This window comes from Alternaria triticimaculans (genome assembly GCF_023758025.1).
Source record: "Alternaria triticimaculans strain BMP 0046 chromosome Unknown scaffold_7, whole genome shotgun sequence".
NCBI classification, from domain to species: domain Eukaryota; kingdom Fungi; phylum Ascomycota; class Dothideomycetes; order Pleosporales; family Pleosporaceae; genus Alternaria; species Alternaria triticimaculans.
In genome coordinates, this window is record NW_026055964.1 from 708,519 (window position 1) to 724,261 (window position 15,743).

General features: G+C 54.9%; 6 protein-coding genes across 6 annotated transcripts; 4 read left to right on the forward strand and 2 right to left on the reverse strand.

Annotated features, from left to right (window-relative positions):
* Window positions 1-683: 683 nt before the first annotated feature.
* J4E78_005616 (uncharacterized protein) lies at window positions 684-3,511 on the reverse strand (the record flags this gene model as incomplete). Its single annotated transcript, XM_049366235.1, has 2 exons — window positions 684-805; window positions 898-3,511. The coding sequence occupies 2 exons, from the start codon at window positions 3,509-3,511 to the stop codon at window positions 684-686; spliced, it is 2,736 nt and encodes a 911-aa protein (XP_049221961.1).
* Window positions 3,512-4,413: 902 nt separating this feature from the next.
* Window positions 4,414-5,898, reverse strand: J4E78_005617 (uncharacterized protein; the record flags this gene model as incomplete). Its single annotated transcript, XM_049366236.1, has 1 exon — window positions 4,414-5,898. One exon carries the CDS (start codon window positions 5,896-5,898, stop codon window positions 4,414-4,416), a length of 1,485 nt encoding a protein of 494 aa, XP_049221962.1.
* Window positions 5,899-6,504: 606 nt separating this feature from the next.
* On the forward strand, window positions 6,505-6,878 carry J4E78_005618 (uncharacterized protein; the record flags this gene model as incomplete). The annotated part of the gene is made up of 3 exons (XM_049366237.1): window positions 6,505-6,519; window positions 6,570-6,683; window positions 6,732-6,878. 3 exons carry the CDS (start codon window positions 6,505-6,507, stop codon window positions 6,876-6,878), a joined length of 276 nt encoding a protein of 91 aa, XP_049221963.1.
* Window positions 6,879-8,147: 1,269 nt separating this feature from the next.
* On the forward strand, window positions 8,148-9,381 carry AOX1_1 (Alternative oxidase, mitochondrial precursor; the record flags this gene model as incomplete). Its single annotated transcript, XM_049366238.1, has 4 exons — window positions 8,148-8,397; window positions 8,450-8,762; window positions 8,818-9,155; window positions 9,209-9,381. 4 exons carry the CDS (start codon window positions 8,148-8,150, stop codon window positions 9,379-9,381), a joined length of 1,074 nt encoding a protein of 357 aa, XP_049221964.1.
* A 2,255-nt stretch (window positions 9,382-11,636) lies between these two features.
* Window positions 11,637-13,737, forward strand: AOX1_2 (Alternative oxidase, mitochondrial precursor; the record flags this gene model as incomplete). The annotated part of the gene is made up of 3 exons (XM_049366239.1): window positions 11,637-11,933; window positions 11,985-13,377; window positions 13,430-13,737. The coding sequence occupies 3 exons, from the start codon at window positions 11,637-11,639 to the stop codon at window positions 13,735-13,737; spliced, it is 1,998 nt and encodes a 665-aa protein (XP_049221965.1).
* Window positions 13,738-14,078: 341 nt separating this feature from the next.
* J4E78_005621 (uncharacterized protein) lies at window positions 14,079-15,482 on the forward strand (the record flags this gene model as incomplete). The annotated part of the gene is made up of 2 exons (XM_049366240.1): window positions 14,079-14,809; window positions 14,873-15,482. The coding sequence occupies 2 exons, from the start codon at window positions 14,079-14,081 to the stop codon at window positions 15,480-15,482; spliced, it is 1,341 nt and encodes a 446-aa protein (XP_049221966.1).
* Between the last annotated feature and the right edge of the window lie 261 nt (window positions 15,483-15,743).

Sequence of the window (15,743 nt, forward strand, 5' to 3'; positions counted from 1 at the left end):
CTTCTTCAAAGAAAGGCCAAAAAACATGTGTGAAACTCCGGGGTATAGGATACTTTCTCCCAACCGCTAAAACGCCAGATGGAAAAAAGCAACAAATCAAAAGTGTGGATATAATGGTCCAGAGGTGAGATGGATATTTCGATGATACATCGCGGGGAAAGAGAGAGATTCTTCTTCGAAAGAATGCAGATGCTTAGTACTAGAAGTCGATATTAGGGAACGGGGGTTAGGACCAAGCCAGGATCCAGACGCGAAGTGAAAGTTGGGGTTTAATAAGTAGGTTTCGCTAACGTTGATTGCGTGATGTTGCTGTCGTTCGTTTGGAAACAAGAGGTATCGATCAGGTCTGCGCCGGTCCGTCGAGGTGAGTTGTCCGATTTGCAAGTGCCTATCTCCAGACCGGTCTGTCTCCTACGCTTGACTGGCGACCACTAATACGGCTTGAAGTACGGCTTTCGGCCAGGCTGTCGAGCCTACTGCTGGAGCGTCCAGGAGGGGTCGACTTAGCAGGTGGGGTTGACTTGGTGGCCTCGGAAGTGGATGAGGTGCGCTGTCTAGGTGTAGGTAACAGACTGCTGCGACGACTGGCTGCGGCACTCGGAGGGCGCGATGCGCGACGGGCCGCCGGACTTTCTTCTTTGGCAGGGCTCTTGCCGCTTTCTACTACTGTTGAGACACGACGGCTAGACGCTGGCGTACTTGTACTTGAGGAAGACAGGGGCGTTGATCGTATCGGCAGCTTGCCCTTGGCAGGAGTAACGGGAGAGGAGTTCATTGGGCTTGGCATCAATCGAGCAGAGCGCTGCTGCCCTGGAGTAGTTGATGGAGAACGGCTGGATGCAGTCGGCGAAAGAGCTGAGGAGCGACTCAATGGGCTTCTGAGGGGTATCGATGAACGGCTTGCTGAGCCCAGTCGCGATCCGTCGGGTGATTCGTCTTTTCGGAACGGCGAAGGTGTGGTCAGAGTCAACGGCTTAAAGTTGTGCCCGACGACAGTATCGCGCATGTGCGTGTCCGAGTTCCAACGAGGCTTGGGCCCAGGCCTATCGGTCGGCGTCTTTGCGCGTGCTTGACTAGCTGCAGTGCCAGCCATGGCGCGGGAAGGTGTAAAGTCCAAACGTGCGGAACGCTCAAGTGTAGATTTGCGAGAAGCGACACTCTCAGCACCCAGTGGTATGCTGGAGTATCGGCGGTTGGGAGGGGCTGACGATTTCAAACTCGCAACACTGGACTGACGAGGCTTCTTGCTTACCGGAGTAATGGAAGGCCGCTGTCCACTACTCTTACGGCTCATGACGACACTCGAAGCGGGGGATGTGCCTGGTGTGTCAAGGCTTGACTGTGGTAAGGAGCCCTCTGTCAGTACGGTGGAGACTGAGTCGCGAAGCTTTCGCGATGTAGTGAAGTCGTTCAAGATGATGTCCGTGTTTCCAGTCACGTCTTCCAAGTCCTCCACCTTTGCGCGGACGTCTTTTTGGATACGCAGGATCTCACCGTTGACTGTGGACCTGTGCTTCATCTCAATGTCGATCAGCTCGAGCACGCGCCTCATGGATGGAGGATAGTGATCTCGCTTGTCTTTGTAGGTGGCGATGCGCGTAGCCAGCTTCTCCTCGTCGCTGTCGTCGATGGCCTGATGCAGTCTTTCGATGCTCTTCATGCACGAATCGTACATGGCAGCAGCCTTGCTGTGGGCTTGACGGAAGCTGTGCACCCATTTGTCCTCGCCCAGCTCTTGCCTCAGTGCATCAGCATCGGCTTCGAGCTTAGCCTCTTCCTCTTCTAGCGATTCCTTCCTCCGTACCAGTTCGTCACATGCGGAAGGAAATATGGTGCTCGCGCGCATCTGGAAGGCGCTGAGTCGCATAGGAAGGAAATCGAGCGAAGCACGCAGTGGCTGTAGCTTGGCGAAGAGGGCCAGCAGTCGCGAGTTCTCTTGTTCGATTTGGGGGATGGGCGAGGTGGGCGAGACGATGGATAGGCTGGGCGGCATACTAAGCCGCTTGCTGTTGATTATCGACTGCTTCCGGGGGATTACCTCGACGACGGTTTCGAGCTCGGAAATGTCAAACTTCTCTGGAGCTTCGGCGACTGAGTCGGAGATGACGCGGTGTCTGCGCTCCTCCATCTCGAATATCAGACGACTAAGGTTTCTGACCTCGGCGCCGATTTCGCCAAGCACGTTGTTCCACAGCTCTTCCCACTCCATGGCGACTTCGACCTGGTTCTTGATGTTCTTGAGCGTCTGCTTGATCTCGCCCCAGTTCATGACGATGTCCTCCATCTGGCTGACAAGCGTCGTCTGGTCTTTGGTGGGCAGGAGCGCAATGTCGGAACGCGACTGCAGGTCTTCTATCGCGCTAATGTAGACGTTAACGAGCCCCTCGAACTTGCCGATGGCGGCATCCACCTCCTCCAGGCCTTCTCTTCCGGCAGCTGCGGCCCACTCTACGTCATCGTCGGCGTCGAGGCCGCTGAGGACCTCCTTCGTCTTGGATATCCATAGGCGGATGTCGTTGGCTGCCTTGTGGAGTGCGCGTCCGGCCTGGGTGGAAGTCGGGAGGGCGGTGATTTCGGAGGCGATGGTTGTGGGCGGCAGCTTCATCGAAGTCAGCTGCTGGATCTGGTTGGTGAAGCTGGCCTTGGAGAGGGTGTAGATGGAGTTGGCGCGGGGGTAGTGGCGCTTCTCGAAGTAGGATGCGATGTCGATGCCATTGTTGTCGTCGAGGACGGATGGCTCCTCTTCGGGTACGGGGGCGGGTAGGGGTGGCGTGTCTTTGGGTGGGGGAGTAGGCGCGGCCATGGGCTCTGGCTCGGCAGGTGCGGTGGGCTCAGGGTCGGCAGGCGCGACAGGTTCTGGTTTGGCAGGCGCGACTGTGGGTGCTGGTTCGGCGGGCGGTGCGGGCGCGGGTTCGGGTTCAGCAGCGGTAATGGTGCCGCTGAGTGCTTTTTCCGACTTGGTGACGTCGGGCAGGCGGTACTTTTGCAGGTCGAGCTCTATTTCGGCTTCTGACTCAGACGGGAGAACTTTATCGCTGGTGCTGACGACGCTGCTGTGGTCGCTGTCAAAGTCGGGCTCCATCACCAGCGTGGGCACGCTCTCGCCCGTCGACTGGGGCACGAGCGGCGTCTCTCCAGCGGCGGGAGCCTGACCAACCTTTCCGGACCACGCAGTGCCGCGGCGCTCGACTTCGAGGCTGCGGGCTTTGCGGAACTCGTCCAGGCGGCGCAGGCGGTCCTCCTCGATGCGGCCGACGTCGACGGCGCTCTTGTTGTTGGTGTCGGCAATCTGGTTGAGGAATTTCATGCGTGCCAGCAGGCCCGGGGAGACATTTCTCGCGAGTTTGGTGGTGCTCTCAATGTGGGCGGGCGTGTGCCGAAGGGGTTTGGGCGAGGATGACGATGTCGTGGTCGTCGGTGGTGGGTTCGGCGGTGTCTTCGCTGGCAAGTCAACGGCAGTCGCGGCGGGGCTGCTGTCGAGAACTGAAGGCGGCGCGGCCGTGTCGCTCATTGAGCATGTCTGTGTGGACCTCGAGGATGCCTCCAGGTCGCGTTCAGACAAAAGAGGAGGCTGCGCAGGACTGGTATCGCTATGCACGGATCAAAAGATCAATCGGGAGATGAATCGACGTTCTTTGGGTTGGCGCCGAAATCGCGTTAGCTTAGTACTTAACGCGTTGCTTCTGTTTAACAACAATGTCGGTGTGGCGCATCAACAATGAAAAGGTTTACAGTGCTTGCGCGAGTGGTGTGTATCCATTGTGTGTCTTTGGAGGAGGCGTTCCATAGGTCTAGAGACACCCGTTCACAAAACGTCCCGCTTGTGTCTCACCGGGCGCCGCTGTACCCAATTTCCGCCAGCAGCCAGCTCCCCCCTGCTATCAGTGCTTTCATTCCCACTCATTCCACTCATTGGCACTCAAGGTGCAACGCCTCGGTCTGTGCCACCCTTTCTAGACGCCTCGGTCGTCGATCTTATCGTTTGTGTTATACACGTTCACTATGTGCTATGCATGGTCATGTGCTCTCTACCCCGTATCGTGGTGGATCCATCCCCAGTCCTCTGAGCTGGAGCGAGTTGGCTCGAATGGGATTTCCGATTGAGGGCCTATTATACATTGGTACACATTATTTACATTCCGACTTGACTGTATATAACACTATAGATCTGCAAGCCGCAGGTGCAAAGGGGGTATCTATCTCAAGCCGCCTCCTATCGGCACGCTCTGAGCGGAATGGTATAAGAGCCCTGCTTCCAACCAGGGAATACTCTTTGAGGAAATTCTCTATGGTGTGGAGTTGAGATTTGGGTGGACATGAGCTTCGTGCAAATTAGATAAAGGGTTAAGTGGGAAACATGGACAAGAAATGAAAGAAGGGTGAGATCCATGAATACTTTGCCATAAGGCCACTTCACAGCGCCTCGTAATTCGGGTCGATCTGTAGTGTAGGGGTTCTCGTTTGGTTCTTCTGCTTTTGCCATTCCGACGTGATTTCCTCACGCACGCCCTGGCACCATTGCAGGATGGCAGCATCGAACTTCTTCCACGCTTCTGCGTCCTCGCCGTGGACCACGTCCATGACATTAACGTCGAGTTTGATGTCCCAGCGTAGCTCGGCGGCTTTGACCCAGTAGCGCAGGTTGTCAGCGCAGCGATACGGCTTGGCTGTGTCGGTGTGGTACGTCTTGATCTCTTCAAAGTGTCGTTTTGACTTTCGGACGAGAGTGTTGTGAAGATGTACGAGGCGCAGTCCGTTCTGTAGCGCGGCCAGGAAGGGTGTTGGGAGTTCGGAGTCAGCAGCGCTGGTCCACTCAGGCAGGGGCTCTGGATTGCTGTCAAACGACTTGAGGAAGAGCAGCTCCCTCTCGCGTTCTTTGCCCGCCCAGTCACCCTCGCGCCACGACCAGCTCTCTCTTTCTGCAAGTTCCAAGCGCTCCTTCTCCTCTTCCGTGTCGAGCAGTGTGCCGATGTCGTCGACCCACTGCTTAAGTTGGGTGACTTCATACGGCTGCACGCCGTTTCCGAAGTTGCGAATGGCGAGACGTTTCAGTACCTCGAGTGTATCGTATAGTTCCTTTCGGATCGTCCGTTCCGACTTGATGGCGTAGAGTCGTTGTGGTTCTTCATGTGCGGTGTAGTAGTTCTTCGCGGCGCGGATCGCGAGGGTGGTGACGTCCAAGAGATTAATGCCTTGTACTTCGTGCCAGCCTGACGCTTCCTCGCCACCGTTCTTCGCGGTCTTTCCGTCCGGCTGAACATCAGAGAAGCCCTTCTCGAGTTCGTGCAGATGCTTCATAGACTCGGCCAACGATTCGCGTAGCTCGCGACGCAGGACAGTCATATCAGGCGGCGGCGGGACGTAGACGGGGTTGTTCTTGTAGGTGCTGACGGTAGGCGGGAGCATCATGGGCTCGGGGTCCTCCCACTGCATGGACGCCGTCTCGTCAAGCGGGGACTCGACGAAGCCCACTGGGTCATTCATCCCGTCTGGTGACGCCAGCGACATCGTCGAGAAGTCGGCATCGAGGCCAGGCGACATTGGTTCGTTGCCGCTCGCTGTGCGCGATCCGGGCTTGCGGCCTTTGGCCACGCGTCCCGTCGCGGTGTCGAGCAGGCCCGTCCGCGCGAAGTAGTACTGGAGATGTGCGATGGTGCCCAGGTTCATGACACTCTCTCTGTTCTTCGCCGATTTGGAGAATTCGGTGCCCTCGGGGCGCATGTAACCACGTCGCCTGCCGCCATCGGAGAGGCGCGAGCTCACTGAGCGCGCCGACGAGACAGACGACGCGGTTGAGACAGAGCGGTCGAGCGGGGGAATTGCGCCGATGGCCAGCGATGGGGTTGCCCAAGGGTCGGGCGAGGTTGAACGTGCGGGTGGGGAGTTGGGCGTGTCCATGGTGGTTGACAGGGGTGGCAGGTGCAGGGCCGTCGCAGTTGTGAGACTCCTTATCAGCAGAGAGATTCGGTGTTTTCGAATCCTAGGCATTTACGGAGCGGTGGCGGGTTATCTAGCACTGCTCTTGTTTGCGGAGCCTCCTGGGCAATGTGCGGTTGTTGCTATGTGAGTCGGGGTTGCGATAGGGGGCGTTTGATTAGAGGTTTCAGTAACGGGGAGCGACGCGAGATTGTATCCGAAAACAACGCGTGACTAGCGGCACCACATCGCCCTGAGCGTCCTCACCGATGCAATCTCCGTATAGCCGCGAACGCATGTCATTGCGATTATCCTTTGATCTGAACAGGTGTCAAAAGCAAATTCTCCTTTGCGGCGCCAGATGCCTCCCGCCCGCCTAAGGTTGCTTCTGGCCCCGCAATCCAGGTGAAAGCTCAAGGGTTCCTTCCCGAAGTAGCGTGTACCTTTCGCAATAACGATGACGTCGCACGCCTGCATGGAGCATACGCCCTATATTACAAGCAGACATTTGCATGAATTTGATCTAACAGACACCCCTCTCGCAACAACCCCACTCACATGAGACGCTTCTTTGCAACTACAGCCAGAATGTCAAGCAAGCGAGTGCGTTGTCTGCCCACGTCACTAGTGGCAAAGCTGATGTAGCCACTCAGATCCAGTACAAAGTCGAGGGCGAGGTGCAGGGCGTCAACTTCCGATCCTTCACGCAGAAGCAAGCAAAGAGTATCGGTGTAACGGGCTTCGTGACCAATGCATCCGATGGGAGTGTGCGTATTTGACTCATACTTGCGTCGACCACCACTCACACCAGGCAGGTCCAAGGCGAGGCTCAGGGCAGCGAGGACAAGATCAAAGAGTTCGTTCAACACCTGAACAAGGGACCGTCGGCTGCATCAGTCTCAAAGGTTGACCATTCGGACATCTCGACCAAGGACGGTGAAGGCGGTTTCAACGTCCAGTAGTTGGTACTCGGCTCCCCAAACACAACCTTGGAAGACTCAACACACCTGCCGGCATTGACATGAACCGATATCTGCCAATCATGTATATTCTGCGCTACCGTAGCCCATGAATGGCATGAAAAGAATAGTGTAATAGCATGCATCAATTTAAGTGCGATATCGGGCATAACCAGCCACAGGCTTTCTCTCAAGCACGCAGGCTACTCAATTATCATTGAGCTATGTTGCAGCAACATACATCGCGCACCGATAATATACTTGCTCAAAAAGCATCTTGCTCGTGACTTGCCGTGCGCACGTTCTTGCCGACTTGACGGCAGTCTTCGCGCTTGCTCAATTGGTCATCGGCACGATGCTAGAAGTTTTCTCTCTAGGTGAAGCAAGAGCCCGTCGCTAGTGTGTCGATGAAGCCTAGACAGCTCGCACGTCCACAGGTGTGATTGATCTGAGTCGAAGATCGATATGCTGAAGCTACCAACACCACCTAAGCATAGCGCCGCGTCGTGAGGTGGCAGCCACAAAGTAATCTACCGCTCAATGTTGACCATAAACCATGAACCAGGTCGTCAAAGCCGCACTCGAAAGATTACTATCATGGTACAGCGATATTTCGATGTTGCGCCGTGGCGTCAGCCCTATCAGCGGGTCTACGGCAAACAACGAGACCCCGATCTCAGTCAGCGAGCCCCCGACGAGCTTCTTCCGGAAGCAGCGACCATGCATCCAACGCAACAACATCGTCCGTTCATCGTACACGGTTCCAAAAAATCACTAAACTTATCTTTGATGAATCGCATATACTCTCGCATCTTTTTTTCTGTCGCCAAAGTCCCCCTTTGAGCTGTTGGACAGGGGTAGGTCAAATGTCTTGGCAGGGCGATCCCGGTTCCTTCCGTCAGCTGAATCACCACTCCTCTCAGCCACCTCAAACTCGTCTTTGCACGCGACCGATACGCCCGTAATTGACGACTGCTGACACTTCCGGCCTCTGGAATGCGCCCTATTCGCTCGCCGAGTCGCCGCAGGACGGGTATGGCGCGGTGTAGCGGCGGCATCCCATGCCCATTCCTGCTTCACCCTAAAGATGACTGAACGCGCCAGGCAGGCACGAGTACTGCTTAATAGTTTTTTTTAGGTGTCAGATATAAAGGACCAACGTGTGCCTCAGTCGCGCTTCTAGCTAACCATCAGCACTTACCATTGCAGTTGTCATCGCCACTTACCCTACATACGCCTACTCAACATATACAAGTATACCCTATACCGCAGATGATCTCCACCAAAGCAGCAACACGGGGATCAACCACCTCAAAGCGGGCTACGGCTCAACTTATCAAGTCCTTCCAGAGCTACAATGCTGGATTCCGGCCTACATTCGTTGCGGTACAGCACTTCCAATCACCAGTTGGTCAGAGGCACTTCACCTCTTCACCAAATGGCGGAGCCAAGATTGTAGAGTTCTTCGAGAAGCACCCAACAGAGAAGGTCCGCAAGACGCATGCAGCATGGCCTCATCCAGGTACGTAACTTCCAAGTACACAACGCCTTGACAACTAGCTAATACCTATCAGTATACACCGAAGAGCAGATGAACCAAGTCACGATCGCGCACCGAGAAGCGAAGACCATGTCCGACAAGGTCGCCCTCATCGCCGTAAAGATCCTACGCTGGGGTCTTGACAAAGCAACTGGATACAAGCATCAGAAGGCTGTGGATGTGGATGCCAAAGACCCACTGGCAAAGCGGAAGGCTTTTGCAATGAACGAAGAGAAGTACCTCATTCGAAATGTCTTCTTGGAGAGTGTGGCTGGTGTACCCGGCATGGTCGCTGGTATGCTTCGCCACTTGCACTCCATGAGACGGATGAAGCGCGACAATGGATGGTATGCAGACTCGCCTATTGGAATACGAAGGCGTTTCTAACATATTATTCGCCAGGATTGAATCGCTACTCGAAGAAAGCTACAATGAACGAATGCACCTACTCGTCTTCCTCAAGATGCAAAAGCCAGGACGCTTCATGCGTCTGATGGTATTAGGCGCCCAAGGGGTCTGGTGCAACGCATTGTTCTTCGCCTACCTCCTCAGTCCCCGCACCGTCCATCGATTCGTAGGATATCTCGAAGAGGAAGCCGTCATCACATACACACGCCAGATCGAGGATCTTGATGCAGGCCGCCTGCCCAAGTGGGCGAAGATGGAGGCACCCGAGATCGCGGTAGACTACTGGCAGATGCCTGAAGGCCACCGCACAATGCGAGATCTGCTCCTCTACAGTGCGTATACCCCTGATCCTTCCATGCAGCACAGCCCACTAACCCAATCCTAGTCCGCGCAGACGAATCCAAGCACCGAGAGGTTAATCACACGTTCGGTAACCTCGACCAGAAGGAAGACCCTAACCCATACGTGAGCGAATACCGGAACCCAGAGGAGCCTCATCCGACCAAGGACCTTGCCCACATGAAGCCGACAGGCTGGGAGAGGCACGAGATCATTTAAGGACCTCCATTGCTTTGCTTATTAGCGTTTGTTCGGCATACACGGCGTCTTTGGTTTCCATTCTCCGCTCTTACAAAATTGCATTTCGGCGTTACAAGACATCGTGGAATATTGGAAAAACGATACCCAGATCACGATTAGTGTCATGAGGAGTAGATGCATCATGTATCCCTAGACTTTCGGACCTTCTACAGATTCAGATTCAATCTCAGTTCCAAGCGGTGTGCTCCCATCGGATCCGCATCTGGATATACAGTAGCTCCAGCACAATAGCCGGTGGTGTTGCTAGGTATAGCAATAATTTGATATCACGAAGCTTCATCGATATTCAACACAGAGTCGCTAGGTGGATCGCGGCACATCCGGAGATGGAGTAGGCTCGAAGAAGGACCGTTCAGGACCAGGGCGCAGTTCGCGCTGACTGGCGGCCTGGACGACCGATGCCAAGTACAACGCGGATGCAACGCGTGCCCCAGCCTCCTCCTTGACATACAGAATAGCGCTTTCAAGGAAGCGGAAACTTTCCGGTCAGCGTCTGCATAAACATCTCCACGTAAGCTCCAACCCATGCATTCATGACGAGTCAGTCACATAGTGGCGCGTGTCGCGCAGCCTCGTGCAGCCTCAAAAAAGGAACTTCGCGGTAGTCTGCCGATCTGGACGGCTCCAAGACCGCCAAACTTCAACGCATTCTCAATGGAGCTACTGCTGAGTATGATTCGATAGAAACACGTTCATCTCGCTTCAAATTATCCGAACAGAGTTGCGATCGCTGAGGTTTTACAGTTTAGTGGACACGAACTATACCTCGGGAATAAGGTAACATCGTGAAATTAGGAGACGTCTTTTGGGTTTGCGGCTCACAGCATCTAGCAGTAAGCTCGATATAGACTATTTTCGGCGGACAGGGTGTGTTACATGTTACAGCAGGAAGCCATTCCTTTCCCGCAAGACACCGTTTACAACGACTGGCTTACCGTTCTTCCGTGGTTCGAAGCGGAGCTAACCCCGCACTTACTGACACTAGCTTCGATGCCAAGAGTACACCTCCTCCCAACGTGAGGCACATCGACTACTGCAACATCGTGGCACTGGGTGGGGGCAACGTGGAGTTAGAGGGATAGTGATGGATATCTTGTCTTTACTGACTCTCGGTATGTCATCGATGCCTCAATGCCGCTGATAACCTTCAATGCCTTCGATACCTCCATCCAAGTTGGGACCTCGGGAGTGCGCCGAGCGTGTGAGGCACAGCGACTACTGCACCCCACATCCGCATTCTTCCACGAGAGATGCGCGGGTATCCTGTGGCCAGGACGTCAGCGCCGCAAGACCCCCGCAGCAAGGCACGAGCTAATCTTACTTGCCGCAGCTGCATGAGCTTCCAGGACCATCATCCTGGAGCTACTTGGAGCTCTGGCAAGTATAGCAGAGAGTGCTTGAATCTATTTTGCCATTGTGAAATCGTGCGCAAAGATCTTCGACCAATTCCTTTTCTACGCATCTATCATGAACGGATTTCACATCTCGGTTATCGCTTTCCCGATGGTGGCTCACTCAAACGCCTCGTTCATTCCTGTTCGTACGTGATACGCAGGAGCTCGACGCCTGGGGACGCTACAGTGACCTCTCAGCTTCGGGTCCGCAATGCTTACCCCCAAGAGTGGGCCTGTATACGCAACCGAGCATGCCTTCTTACTGGATATGAGGCTTCTCCGCACCCAACTAGCAAACATGCGACAAATGCAGCGTCTATCCCAGTCCGGTCTTTATCCAGTACCGTCGGGACGGTAGGTACCCTTGTGCGAGCATTCCGACCAATCATTGTTTGCGCACCTACCCTGTGGAAGTCCGGCATAGACGCAGCCTACCTTGCGGATCCGCAAGTTTAACATGCCGCTCCCCTTGGAATGGCCTCGACGGCGACCCCTGCGGTCCCATGATGGATGGTCGCAGCCAACGTCTAAGCCTCTTTGGCTGGGGAGGCTGGCCAAATGGTACATGTCCCCTCTTCGGTGCATGCATCTTGCTGCTATCGGAATTGACGGCTGATGGACAGCGCGTAGTGACACAGCCTAGATGACGGACCCTCCTTGAAGCCGAAGATCCTGGAGATGCGGGGTCTGAACAGTTTAAAGAGACGTCGTGCCTTCGACTGAGAAGAGCATCATGCCCAGTTGACTTGTCTCCTGCGGTCAACGATACAACAATAACACCTTTCTAATTATATCTTTATCTCATCGACAGCCTTCAAGATGACGATTCCCGATGAGGTCGACATCATCGTGTGTGGAGGTGGTTCCTGTGGTTGTGTGGTTGCTGGACGTCTGGCCAATCTCGACCACAACCTCCAGGTCCTCTTGATCGAGGGTGGAGAGAACAACCTCAACAACCCATGGGTCTTCCGCCCGGGTATCTACCCGAGGAACATGAAGTTGGACAGCAAGACTGCCACTTTCTACTACTCTCGTCCCTCGGAGTGGCTCGATGGCCGCCGAGCTGTTGTGCCCGTCGCCAACATTCTCGGAGGTGGATCTTCCATCAACTTCATGGTAAGCGCTTCCCATCCACAGTATCATTAGCAGCCATTGACTTCTCATCAGATGTACACTCGTGCCTCCGCTTCCGACTACGACGACTTCCAGGCCAAGGGTTGGACCACCAAGGAACTCATTCCCTTGATGAAGAAGCACGAGACCTACCAACGTTCCTGCAACAACCGCGACATCCACGGTTTTGAGGGACCCATCAAGGTCTCGTTCGGTAACTACACCTACCCGATCAAGGAGGACTTCCTCCGTGCCACCGAATCTCAGGGCATCCCGACCACCGACGATCTCCAGGACTTGACCACTGGCCATGGTGCCGAGCACTGGCTCAAGTGGATCAACCGCGACACCGGACGACGATCTGACTCTGCTCACGGCTACATCCACAGCACCCGCGCTGTTCACCAGAACCTGCACCTCCTCACCAGTAACAAGGTTGAGAAGGTCATTCTTGAGGGAGACCGCGCCGTTGGCGTCAAGGTTGTCCCGACCAAGCCTCTCCACCCCGAACAGCAGATGTCGAGGGTCATCAAGGCTCGCAAGCAGATCATCGTCTCCGGTGGTACTCTAAGCTCTCCTCTCATCCTTCAGCGCTCTGGTATCGGTGACCCAGAGAAGCTCCGCAAGGCTGGCGTCAAGCCTCTTGTCGATCTTCCTGGTGTTGGTCTCAACTTCCAGGATCATTACTTGACCTTCGCCACCTACCGCGCTAAGCCTCATGTCGAATCCTTCGACGACTTCGTCCGTGGCGACCCCAAGGTCCAGGAGCAGGTCTTCCAGCAATGGAACATCAACGGCACTGGCCCACTCGCCACCAACGGTATCGAGGCTGGTGTCAAGATCCGACCAACTGAGGAAGAACTCAACATGATGGACAGCTGGCCATGCAAGGAGTTCCGCTCTGGTTGGGACTCATACTTCAAGGACAAGCCCGACAAGCCCGTCATGCATTACTCCGTCATTGCTGGTTGGTTCGGTGACCACATGGTCATGCCACCGGGCAAGTTCTTCACCATGTTCCACTTCCTCGAGTATCCCTTCTCTCGTGGTTCCACGCACATTGTGTCGCCAAACCCGTACGAGGCCCCCGACTTCGACGCTGGCTTCATGAACGACAAGCGCGACATGGCTCCTATGGTCTGGGGTTACATCAAGTCTCGTGAGACTGCCCGCCGTATGGACGCATACGCTGGTGAAGTGCAGGCCATGCACCCCTTCTACGGCTACGACAGCCCAGCCCGTGCCAAGGATATGGATCTTCAAACCACCAACGCCTACGCACTCCCTGGTAACATCACCGCCGGCATCCAGCACGGATCTTGGACTATGCCCATCGAGAAGGGTCGTGCAGCCAAGCCCAATTTCTTGAGCTCGAGCTGCCAGGACATTCAGGAGGACTTGCAGTACTCCACCGAGGACATCAAGCACATTGAGGACTGGACCAAGCGTATGTATCCCCCTACTCATGATTCGTCGAACCTCTCACTAACATACTACAGGCCACGTTGAGACCACCTGGCACTCGCTCGGTACCTGCTCCATGGCACCCAGGAACGGCAACTCCATCGTCAAGCACGGTGTGCTCGACGAGCGCCTCAACGTCCACGGCGTCAAGGGCCTCAAGGTCGCCGACTTGTCCATCTGCCCCGACAACGTCGGTTGCAACACGTACTCGACTGCGCTCCTCATTGGCGAGAAGTGCGCCGTGCTTACGGGTGAGGACTTGGGCTACAGCGGCAGCGCCCTCGACATGAAGGTCCCCAACTACCACGCCCCGAGGGAGATTGCTGGATTGTCGCGCTTGTAAAAAGTCGCTGGGTTAGGATGTCTGTTATATAGTTTTCATGATTCAAATGAGTTAATGTTATGTTGTGTACAGTTAATGTTTGTGTCTTGTCGCACTTGTGGTTTTTGGTTGTGACTGCTGGCTTACTCTTTCGACGATGTCGTGATCACGCTAGTGCCCATCTCCACTTCATTCATTGGTTGGTCCTGAGATGCTAGCCGCTGACCCACATGGCATGAAATGTTTAGTCGGAGACCGGAGGCACCGCATACCTCCCTGTGTAAGCCTTCTTGTCTGTCTTTACATTCCACTTTTCCTTTTCCCTTCCTAGTCATCGCGGGCAGTCGCCAAACCCAGCCACCATGTCCGCACTAACCCTCAAACGTGCATCGCAAACCGCGACCAAGATCACGCGACCAGCCTTCCGACACACCATCCGCAATCTAGCAACCGTATCACCAGTACAAACAACGACCCGCAACCACAAAATCGTCGTAATCGGCGGCGGCTCAGCCGGTATATCCCTCTCTCACCAACTCCTGCGCAAAGGAAACTTTTCCCAAGACGACATCGCCATCATCGACCCCGCGCAATGGCACCACTACCAACCGGGCTGGACGCTCGTAGGCGGCGGTCTAAAAAAGAAAGAAGATCTACGCCGCCCCTTGAAAGAGCTCATGGATCCACGCTTCAAATTCTACAACAGCGCTGTAGGAAGCTTTGCACCAGAGGAAAATTACGTCCTGACCAGTAACGGCGAGAAGATCGGGTATGAACAGCTGGCTGTTGTGCCCGGCATCACGCTTGACTATGGTAGTGTGAGTGGATTAAAAGAGGCGTTGGAGGAGAAAGATGCCATGGTGAGCACGATCTACGACTACGCGTATTGCGATAAGGCGTATGAGAATGTAAAGAAGTTCAAAAAGGGGGATGCAGTGTTTACGCAGCCAGCCGGCGTGGTCAAGTGTGCGGGCGCGCCGCAAAAGATCATGTGGCTTGCGTTGGATTACTGGAAGGATGCTGGGCTGTATCCGAAGGATATCAACGTCACTTTTGCGACGGGATTGCCTACGATGTTCGGTGTGCCGAAATAGTAAGTCGTCTCCTCTACCTGCCAGCATGCAAACGAGGCAGAAATGTGCTAACACCCCACCAGCGCAGCAACGCTCGAAAAGCTCCGCGTGGAACGCGGCGTGGAAGGTCTCTTCCAACACGACCTTACTTCCATCAACGGCAACACCGCAACCTTCACATCCCCCAATTCCCCCACCCCTGTGAAGAAACACTTCGACTTCCTGCACGTCGCGCCCAAGAACGTGCCTTGGGGGTTCATCAAATCTAGCGCTCTCGCCAACGAAGCAGGCTACGTTTCCGTCTCGGATTCTACAACGCAACACACTTCTTACCCCAACATCTGGTCCATAGGCGACGCGTCCTCTTTACCGACATCTAAAACCGTGGCTGCCATCACGGCTGAAGCACCGGTGTTGGTGTCTAACGTACTCTCAGCGATGGAGGGCAAGAAGCTGACGGCTAGTTACGACGGGTACACGTCTTGTCCGTTGCTGACAGGGAGGAAGGAGGTGTTGCTTGCGGAGTTTATGTATGGGGGTGTGCCGAAGGAGACGTTCAATGGGCTATTGGGAATTGATCAGGGAGTGCCGCGGAAGGCGTTTTACTGGCTGAAGAAGGACTTCTTTCCGTGGGTTTATGGGAAGTATCATGTCAAGGGCGAGTGGGCGGGACCGAAGGGGCTGGCTAGGTGAGTGGAAAGTGCGATGGGTTCGCGCCGCATGTGGCCGGGTAGACGAATCGTCGGCATGTGAGCGTATCTTGGCGCTTGGGAAGCTGCAAAGGCATTGTTGACCTATTTCAGAAATACCTACCTGCGGGATCTGAATCCAAATATTATCGCATACTGTGCAATAAACGTGGGCAATCGCTTGTTGCTTGTGATTGGTGGTGCTAAACAGAACTTACAGAGCTATGGTCGCGTACCGTATCAGCTAAAAAGAACATGTCGAGAT